Here is an 11,197-nt window from a genome sequence, read left to right on the forward strand (position 1 = left end):
GTGTACTACAACAGTATGTATACTACAACAGTAAGTATACTACAACAGGAAGTGTACTACAACAGGAAGTGTACTCCTGTACTACAACATGAAGTGTATTACAACACAGCACTAGCCACTTTACCAAGTTTATCAGGGAATAATAATAAATACAATTCCAGCTGTTATTCTGAAAATGGTGTTAAAAAAAACAGGCGGTGATGAGAATAATCAATTAAATCTGAGCTTTTGTTTTGAAAAGGGATGTCGTTAAGGCAACAAAAGCACTGTGTGATGGAGCTGCTAACGGCCCTAATCCTGGCTGACGTGATATTATGGGATGTCGGCTGCTGACAAAGCATCTATTTCAGTTATTGACGACGCTGCTTTGAACTTACACACCATAATCAACGTTCCTCTTCTTTGTTTCTCACTTCACCCAAAACCAGACGGGCAGATTCGAGCGGTGTGTGTGTGTGTGCATGTGTGTGTGTGTGTGTGTGTAAGAGAGTCCGTGTGCATGTGTTAACATACTAAAGCAGCAATTAGTAATCACTCAAGTCGCTAATGACATCAATCAATGAGCTTTTAAAACCAGCCATTTAATAATTACAACCATCAATGGTCACCCATGGATTCGTTCTCTCTCTCAGAACAGAGTGTTTGGGGGAGGAAAGAAAAAAAAAAAAAGAAAACGAATCCCGGGTCATCTCATCAGAGGGAGGTGACGGGGGTTCCAGTCATATCCGACTAAAATCTGACCCGAACCGATTGATCAATAAGCGCCCGCCGTCCACCGATCGGCTGATCGAGCGGTTGACGCAGCTCCAACCAATGGGGGGGGGGGGGGGGGGCTATCTACCACTTCCTGTTTATAATCAGGATGGAAACTAAAAAAGAGTGACACTGTAAAATAAGATAAGATAATGAAAGTTAAGATAAGACAAGATAAGATAAGATAAGATAAGATAAGATAAGATAAGATAAGATAAGATAAGATAAGATAAGATGATTGTTATGTTTTACTTGAACTCTGGCACAACAATTGCCTTCGGGATGAATAAGTTGTTCTTATTCTTATTCTTATTCTTATTCTTATTCTTATTCTTAGAAGATAAGATAAGATAAGATAAGTTAAGATAAGATAAGATAAGATAAGATAAGATAAGATAATTGTTATGTTTTACTTGAACTGTGGCACAATTCCCTTCGGGATAAATAAAGTTGTTCTTATTCTTATTCTTATTCTTATACTTAGAAGATAAGATAAGATAAGATAAGATAAGATAAGATAAGATAAGATAAGTTAAAATAAGACAAGCTAAGATATGATAAGATGGTAAGGTAATGTTAGTTAAGATAAGATAAAGATAAGATATGAAAAAAAAACTTGGATTTGTTAGGCTAAGATAGAATAAGTTAAGATAAAGGAGGATGAGACAAAATAAGAAGGAATAAGACAAGGTGAGGTAAGGTTAAACAAGGACTAAACTAGGATTAGGTAAGATAAAACAAAATAAGGAAAGATAAGATAAGATAAGATAAGATAAGATAAGATAAGATAGATAGAATACAGTAGAAAACCCTCATAAGACTCCTTGAATGAACTTTTAAGGTATCACCCAAACAGCAACATCTACTGCCGCTAACTTAAAATGTTGTGACATCCTTCTGATGACATCAATGATGACATCATCGCCGATGACATCATCACCAAGACCAGAACAACAACAAAAACACCGGACTGAAGTCTTATGAAGTGTGCAACCTTGACCCCAACGCCGCTTTCACTCAGTGTGTGTGTGAGTGTGTGTGTGTGTGCGTGCGTGTGTGTGTGTGTGTGTGTGTGTGTGTGTGTGTGTGTGTGCAGGGGGGTCATCTGACAGCTCACCTAATTTAGCATAAGTTAGCTGGTTAGCTCTAAATAAGCTAATCTGCAGATCATAAAACGTACGCCAGCGTAGGTGAATGTGCAAATGTGTCTCTTTACTGTGTGAGCGTGTGTGTGTGTGTGTGTGTGCCCATGTGCATGAGCACCCAGGCGCGGGCACGTGCACGTGCACATGCGCGGACGCACAATTACCAAGCAGGCGCGAATCGATAGGTGCCTGCTGACAGATGGATTAGCACGGTAAACAGATGATACACACACCGCTAAATTATTCATCTGCTGAACAGTGGGCCGGGTTTCCACACACATCCACCTCCGGTGTGTGTGTGTGTGTGTGTGTGTGTGTGTGTGTGTGGGGGGGGGGGGGGGGGGTTGTTTTTTTAACTTTTAAGTGGATGCGAAGGCAGAGTGACCTGCAAACATTGGAACTTCACCCAATGCTGCTAACATATGCAGAGCTGCTTGAGGGGGGGGCACAAAAAACACACACACACACACACACACACACACACACACGTGCGCAAATTGACGACGCACTCATCCCCCTGCTTTTATCCCTGCCTTTTTCTTCAAGTGCGGGCAAATCCGTGATCGCCTGCTGTTTACGCCTTTAGCGGCGGCGGCGGCGCCCATCGGTGCGATTTCACACGGACGCCAAACGAGAGGCCGGGGTGAATTCCGTGGCGGCGGCGGCGGCGGCGGTGGTGGTGGTGGGGTAGCGTTCGCCGTGAAAATGGCACGTGCACGTCTCTGAGTCTGTGGGTGTTTCATCTTGGAATTTGTTTTGTTTCCTGCGAGCGCCTCGCATCTGCACGCGCGGCTCAACCGCTAACTAGCAGCTTATTAGCATTTAGATTAGCCGCACTTCCAGTCATTCGCCGAACCCCCACCCATGTTTTTTACGAACACGGCAGTTACCGCTCCCCGACAGGAAGTGGCTGCTTGCGACGACGGGGAAGGGGGGGGGGGGTTCAAACCACCGTCGGCGGTTCCGTTGTGTAACAACTAGCGTTATTACACCCGCTAACTTGGATGCTAACAAGCGGGAGGTGGACGCTGAACCGCAGTGCACTAATTGTTCCCCTTGCAATGCAACCCCCAACCCACCCTCCGCGGCTAATGACCAGCACGGGTTCTGGCACGTGCACACACACACACACACACACACACACACACACATTGATTTGTTTCACCTTTCTAGAGGGACTTTAGAGGCCTTTGGTGGCAGATGCTAAGCTTCGCCCCTGAGGGACGCCTGTGTGTTTTAGAAACCAACGGGGAGGTGGGGGAGGGGGGGCAGATGATGAAGAGGAGGAGGGGCTGTAAAAGAGGATTGTTTCGGTCTGGATGTGGAACGATGACGTTTCTGCAGGTGCGTGAGGTTTAGCTGCTTCTGCTTCATTTAAATGATGCACACCCATATGTGTGTGTGTGTGTGTGTGTGTGTGTGTGTGTCACACGGGCCAGTCCGGCGCCGTGAACCGACAGCGCGTTAAGAACAACTAACGATCTCGAACCCAAAACCCCCTTCTCCGTCTCCTCTTAAGCGCACACACACACACACACACACACACACACACACGGACACAAACTGTTCGCTCGCATCATGGCTGCCATCAGCAGGAACCAATCAGATTTGATGAATAATTCAATATTAAAGAGGGTGTGACCACGGCGGGGAGGGGCAGGGACCCTCTGCCAAGCCAGTGGGCCTTTTGGAAAACCGTGTGTGTGTGAAAGTGAGAGTGTGTGAGTGTGTGTGTGTGTGTGGAGGGGGGGTTCTGTCACACTAGACTGCATCCACAAACTGGCTGCAGATTAGATTACTGAGGAGAGGAGGGGGGGAAGGGGGAGGGAGATGGGGACAGGATGGGGGGAGAAGGTGGAGGTGGAGGAGGGATGGAGGGATGGAGGGATGGAGGGATGGAGGGATGGAGGGATGGAGGGATGGAGGGATGGAGGGATGGAGGGATGGAGGAGGAAAGTGAGGAGAGAAGAATCTTTTAGCACGTCTGCATCAGGAGGCGCCCAGAGGCTTCGCGTCCGACTCTGAATATTCAGATTCAAACTCTTTATATGAGACGTCGCTGCCGGTGTGTGTGAGTGTGTATATGTGTGTGTGTGTGTGTGTGTGTGTGCAGTGCTTGCTTAAGGATCAGAGGAGTTTTTTAACGCTAGGTTTCTTTTTTTTTTCCTCTCTTTTCTTTTCCAACTGGTCAAAGCTGACATCACCAGGGGAGCCAGGAGGAATTCCGGAACTGGTGTGTTTGTGTGTGTGTGTGTGTGTGTGTGTGTGTGTGCAGGCTGGGCTTTAGTCTCTGGCCAAGTTGACATTAGTGGGATTCGGGGGGCTTCAACTTAATATCTGGGGAAAAAAAATAATGAAAAAAAAATGTTTTTTTTGGGGTTGCTTTTAGTAAAATATGATGAAAAATTCTGCAGGATTCTCTGTCGTGGAAGAAAAAAAAAATTGTCGGGGCGGCGCTTTTACGAAAAATACGGTGGTGATTCTGTGTGAATCTCCATCATAGTAAAAAAAAAAGCAAAAAGATTTTATATGGTTGCTTTAACACTTACAATATGGTAATTAACCAGCGATTCTCCATCTTGGAAGAAAAAAACATTTAAAAACATCACATTGTTCATGTAATTGTGATACTGCAGTGATTTTGCCATTATTGTCTGTCTTAAAAGAAAAAAAAAAAACACATTTAAAAAAATTGGGTTTTTAGAGGGTTGTTTTTGCTAAAATATTACGATAATTCTGCATGATTCTTTATTTTGTAAGAAAAAAAAATTAAACAAAATTCAAATTTTAGCAGTTGGTTTTATTTGGATATTATCCTCCATGATTCTCTATCTTGGGGAAAAAAATAAATTTTTAAAAATTATGTTTAAAGGAGGTCTCTTTTTTGGAAATAATACAATAATTTATCCATTACACTCTTTCTTAGAGGAAAAAAACAACACGATTTAGGGGGTTGCTTTTATTTGAATATTGCAGTTATTTCTCCATGATTCTCTCACTTGGAAAATATTCTTTTTCTCTAGAAACTAAAAAATCAGGTTTTTAGGGGTTGCTTTTATGATTTTTTTTTTAATATATAAAAAAATATATATATATTGTAAAATCAAACTCTAAATTCATCATCATTCAAGTATTTCAATGTTTATTGCACGTTACAATTTTCCGAAAGTGTTTAGTGTTTTTTGCGATTCCCCGCTAAGCTAACATTAGCAAGACAGGGACCTTAAGCTGCAGTTAAAAGGCAAAACGAGCGATGACGAAACAAATTAAATTGATTTTAAAGATAAAAAATGCTTTGGACGTGTGGATCGCCGATTGCAGGAAGAAACAAATCAAAAAATTCATATACTTTGCATTCAATCTGATTATTAATTTACCCATTTACTGTTGTTTGTGTTTTTTGTTGTCTATTTTCCCCCTTCCTGTTCCTTTCTGTTGTCCATTTTCATCCCTGATGTTCTCGATTCATTCTGTAACGTCTTTGCTGTCTTTGTCTTTCTATTCATATTTTTATTCATATCTATTTTTCACACTATAACATGTACACTGCTGTCATAAAATAAATTCCCCGGTGGGGATAAATAAACCTAATCTTATCTTATCTTATCTTATGTTACGATTATCCAAGTGTGTTTAGCATACTGTATTATTGCACCATTTTTTAAAGTAATTTATTTTATCTACATATATACATATATATTCTTTATATTATTTATATATATATGATATCATTATATTTCTAAATTTTATTTATTTTTTTTTTCTAAACTTTCCTTTACTGATGCTGCGACCCCATGTGCCTCCCAATTGCCCTTCAGGGATAAATAAAGTTTTTCTGTCGTTCTGTCTGTAAATACCATCAAAATGATCACTTTTCTATTTCGTGGAAATTCACTTTTTTCAGGGGGGTCTTGGAACGCAACTCCCCGATGATGTTCTTTGCCTGATTGTGGATTCCAGATGAAAGTTGTGGAGGATTTGGTGGAAAACGGGAGGAAATCAAGCCTTTTCACGACGTTTATTTGCGAATAAACGGCGACGGGAAGCGGCGGCGACGGCGGCCCGTGATGGGACGAGGCCTCGGCTCCCCTTCAGCTTTAACAAGACAGAACCCTTTGTCAGTCGGAAATCCTCCCGTCACGTCCGCTCTTCTTCTCGGCGGCTCGTTTGTCACACACACACACACACACACACACACACACACACACACACACACACACTGATCTGTGTCCAAATGGAGTGGCTGGGTTGACAAAAGGCTCGACAGGAAGCGACTAATCCTTGATCTGCACAGCGTCGCAACAATGACCGCAAGACTCACATCGAGTGGCGTGCACGCACGCACACACACACACACACACACACACACACACACACAATTGATGCTTGCTGCTGGTTGCCACCCAGAGAGGGGGTGGAAATGGAGAAAACTGTAGATACTTCTGTCTTTAAGGGGTTTTCACAGTGATGGTAACAATAACAGCTGGGGGGGCGGGGGGGTATTGATTCACACACACACACACACACACACACACACACACACACACACATGCACACACACCTCACCGTAGGTGGGTGGTTCTGTCAGCAGGGCAGAGGAGGCACACTTGGGGGTAAACAGCCACCACACGAAGGACACGTCCCTTGTGTGTGTGTGTGTGTGTGTGTGTGTGTGTGTGTGTGTGTGAGTGTGAGTGTGGGTGTGTGAGAGAGTGTGTGTGGCACACAGTGGAGACTGACAGGGAGGCAACATGAGAGGGACAAGCCTTTTAACATCTGGCTAAGCACTGACAGGAAGAGACACACACACACACACACACACACACACACACACACACACACACACACACAGGCGGGTGGGCAGGAGAGTCCCAGTCTTAATTATTAGAACACTCTTACTTAACTTAACCCTGCCACTAGACCGTGACAGGCAGAGATGGAGGGTGTGTGTGTGTGTGAGTGTGAGTTGTGTGTGTGCTTGTGTGTGTGCGTGTGTGTGTTGTGTGTGTGTGTGTGTGTGTGAGAGATGGGGGGGGGCGCGGAGGGATGAGCATCTCTGTCTCCTTGACCGATCCCCCTCCTCTTTTCTTTTAACCCTTCGCCTGCAGCAGCGTGAAAGAGGAAGCAAAACAGGAAATGACGGGAAAAGACTGAAGGAGAAGGTGGAGGAGAAGGTGGTGGAGAAGGTGGAGGAGAAGATGGAGGAGAAGGTGGAGGAGAAGGTGGAGGAGAAGGTGGAGGAGAAGGTGGAGGAGAAGGTGGAGGAGAAGGTGGAGGAGAAGGTGGAGGAGAAGGTCCCCAAAGACAAAGAATTCAAAAAAAGAAATGAAATTGTCAAAATAAATGTGAGTGTTATCTGTCAACATGAGGTCTGTCATCCAGACCTTCTAGGAAAACAGAGGGATGTGTGTGTGTGTGTGTGTGTGTGTGTGTGTGTGTGTGTGTGCGTCTGACAAAAGTGCAACTGTTCAATGAGTCCTCCTCTTTCTCACCAATTTATCTTTGTTCACAATGAAAATGATCTGAGTTTTGCCAGCCGACGATTTAGAAGGCAAGGGAAGGAAGGAAGGAAGGAAGGAAGGAAGGAGGGAAGGAAGGAGGGAGGGAAGGAAGGAGGGAAGGAAGGAAGGAAGGAAGGAGGGAAGGAAGGAGGGAAGGAAGGAAGGAAGGAAGGAAGGAAGGAAGGAAGGAAGGAAGGAAGGAAGGAAGGAAGGATGATACTGGGCATCGGGTTCATTGTTAATGCAGCCGGGAGAATGTAAACAAACACATCACAGATGTCACACACACACACACACACAAGCATGTGCACATATGAAATGATGTACACGTCACACACCTCCACCTCACTCACACTCCCACACACACACACACACACACACACACACACACACACACACACACACACATACATTAATTCCCCTCACGCAGCCCGGTGGCTTAATTCCAACCCCTGATTTAACAGTACGGGGAGCCAAATTAAAAAAAAAAAAAAAAAAAAAAAAACCCTCCGTTCTTCATTCCGGAACGTTCCGGAGCGGCGAGGTCGACGGCGGCGGCCGTAAGACGACAGGCGGCGTCCTCTTCAGGCATGATGGGGCTTTTATGCGCAGGTTTAGCGGCTGACAGGTTAGCGGGTTTAGTTAACAGCCGACGTGCCTGCCGGTGCAACGGGGGGATTTAGGGAGGGCTTAGAGTGTGTGTGTGTGTGTGTGTGTGTGTGTGTGTGAGCGTGACACCGGGCGTGCACACGCCGGGACAACGGGCGTCTCCACGTGACGTGCGCTTTAATATGAAGTATGAAGAGAGGGACGCCCGGGATTAGCCGGCTCGGCGGTCGAGTGTTAGCTAATGTGATGTAGCGCCGCGGCAGATTGGCCCAGATTACCAGACGGGATTACCGCTTATTATTACCGCTTTTCGCATATTTCGTCACGTTAACGCCCGATCTCCCCCCGGGTCACGGGGAAATCCTCCAGATTGCGTTTTTGGTGCTCGAATTCGCCACCGCCGCCGCGGTCCACATCGGAGAACTGAAAAGTGAACAGATGCTAACAATGCTAACCCGTGCCAGGCCGCTCCCTCCCGTATCCAGGCAACCGTCTCGTTGTCCGATTCTCCGACAGGAATTTTCACGAATGTAAGCGGAAGCGACGCTGTCTCCGCTTCCTGTCCCGTCCCACCGCCGGGCTTCCAGATAGCGCGTTAGCTTAGCGTAGCGTAGCGCCGTCCTCCCCGGGAGGTTTGTTTTGTTCTGGCGCTCGCTCCGGTGGAGGAGAACCCATAAGTCTGCCTGCCGGCCCGCTAGCCAATCGGATTAGAGGCCCGGCGGTAAAGGTGGAGGCTACTTGTGCCAAGATTTAACCTGATTAGACGGAGATCCAGACGTTTCTAAGACGACACATGGGCGCCTCCCACCCGGGATCCTGCCGCCATGTTGGCGGCGGCGGCGAGCGTTTCCTCTTTTTCTTCCACAATTTTACAAGAATCCCGCTCTAGAGCAGTTTTTCCGCCAGTTTTTTGCACCTTTGATATCTTCCTCTTCTCTCTTTCCGCCCCCCCCCCACCATCCCCGACTCCCCCCTTCCTTCTCGCCCTCCTCCGCCCCCCCCACCCCTCCTTCCTTTCTTCATCCCTCCATGTTTCATCTCCTCGGCCTCGCCGCCGTGGTCTTTTTATCGGATCAGTCTCAGGTCGCCGCTTCTGTCTCTCATGTCTTCCATCAAGGATGCATCCCTCAAATGCTCACACACACACACACACTTACACACACACTCACACACACACATGCAATACAAACCAGAGTGGTATAATGACTTTAACGAAAAGACGATAATAAACCCTGAGCATTTATCCGTCTTTTTTTGGTGCCTCCTTCCAAGTTTAGGTATTTCGATGCAGCTTGCGTGTGTGTGTGTGTGTGCAAAGCGAGCACACGCACACACACACACACACACGCAAACAAAATATGGCGTGCCAAGGGTTTTCGGGTGTGTGGGCAAATCTTTTGGCAGCAGGGCTGGCAGTGTGGAGCTATGATGAATGCTGATGGCAAAGAGCATGGTCGCTCACACACACACACACACACACACACACACACACACTCACACACACAGCCTTGCATTACATTACTCTCGGGGACCCACCACCAGTATAATGCCTTCTCTTGTCGCCAGCCATCACAAGTTGGAGGCCTTTCAACACACACACACACACACACACACACACACACACACACACACACACACACACCAAACATGGTCAAACAGCACCGCACCAAAAACCCGCCGCGCACACGCTAATCAGAGTCCCGGCGGAGAGCGGGCTAATGGCGGCGCTCCAACGGCTAATGCTAATGCAGCTAGCGCAGATGATGGGACAACATGGACGCCCGGGATGGCGGACGGCGTCCGTCACCGGCGGGAGGAAGGCGTACTCACAGCGCTCGATGCGATCCTCGGGGCTGGAGGACGTCTCCCGGTCCGACAGCAGGCCCGACACGGCGAAGATCTTCTTCCCGCTGTCCTCCACGGCCTTCAGGGCGCTGCTCGGCGAGCCGCCGGCGGGGATCTGGGCGCCGCCGAAGTCGTACTCTTTCCCGTCGGCGTCGGAGTAGCGCAGGTGCGGCGAAGCTTCGGCGTCCAGGCAGCCTTTCAGCCGTTTGGCCGGCGTGAACGCCGACTGGTAGCCGCCCGGGGCGCCGTCCCGGTCCTCCGGCGGCGAGGCGAACGGCCGGAAGGCGCCGACGCCGCTGTGGTTGAGCATGCTAATCGGGGAGCAGTCCAGGTTGGGCGGCGCGAACTGGTGGTGCAGGTGGAGCAGCGACGGCGGGAAGTCGCGGTTGGGGAACCCCGGCGGCACGGCGCCCTGGCGGTGGTACATGGACGCGAAGGTGTAGGAGCCGTTGTTGAACGGCAGGTGGACGTCCTTCTCCACCGACACCGGAACGCCGAACGGGCGCGGCTGCTGGCAGGGGATGGAGGCGTCGCGGGACGCCTCGGCGGTGGACGCCAGCACCATGAGCGCCGGCGACGCCAGCGGGTTGGGCAGGTAGGAGGAGCTCTCCATCTTGAACGCCGCCCTGTGGAGGTCCATGTCTGGATCGGAGGTGGTGGTGGAGGAAGAAGAAGAAGAAGAGGTGGAGGAGGAAGCGGAGGAGGTCGACAGGAAGTGGCTCGGATCAGACGGCGGCGCCGCTTCGGCTCATGGGCGGGAGGGTGGGGGGGGGGGGGAGGTGACGTCCGCCCTCGCCGTGGAGACGCGAAGAAAAGGACGAAAGTTCTCCCGGGACGCCGGGAGGTCCTCAGAGGAGGTTCATCTTGGTGGTTCCTGGAGAAGATGATAAACACACACGTTAAAAACGGGATTATAATCTGAGGAATGGGTGTCAATGCATCAACAAAGGGGAAGCTGGAGAAGGTGGAGAAGGTGGAGAAGGTGTCCTCAAGCTGACACTGAAGTTCTAACATCATCTCCATCTCCTTCCAGATGTCCCCTCCTCGTCCTCCACCAGCCTAATCTGCCTCCCCCCATCTCAGATCTCCGCCTAAGCCGCTTATTCCTCCCATCTCGCGGGATCCTATTGGACCAGAACCACTTGTCTCACAGATAAGGACACACACACACACACACACACACACACACCGATAGGAATCTGAGCCTGCTCTCTGCTATCTCTCTATTTAACGACTTTTAATTTCCCGATTTTTACTATCTGGCCTCTTTTATTCTTTGCATCTCCCCTGTCGATCCCCCCGTCCTCCCGCTGGCTCGGATGGCGATATCGTATCGGACTCTCC

General features: G+C 48.3%; 1 protein-coding gene across 1 annotated transcript in view; it reads right to left on the reverse strand.

Moving 5' to 3' along the window:
- rnf220a (ring finger protein 220a) overlaps positions 1–10,736 on the reverse strand; it is a 130,514-nt gene extending 119,778 nt beyond the window's left edge. Inside the window, exon 1 of the mRNA XM_086172340.1 lies at positions 9,839–10,736. Within this exon, the coding sequence (XP_086028466.1) occupies positions 9,839–10,493 (655 nt within the window). The 5' untranslated portion in view covers positions 10,494–10,736. The remainder of the gene's footprint in view (positions 1–9,838) is intronic.
- Positions 10,737–11,197: the final 461 nt, after the last annotated feature.

Source organism: Fistularia commersonii, chromosome 25 (assembly GCF_037954325.1).
Source record: "Fistularia commersonii isolate RoL2024-O1a breed Wild chromosome 25, RoL_Fcom_v1.0, whole genome shotgun sequence".
Lineage (NCBI taxonomy): Eukaryota > Metazoa > Chordata > Actinopteri > Syngnathiformes > Fistulariidae > Fistularia > Fistularia commersonii.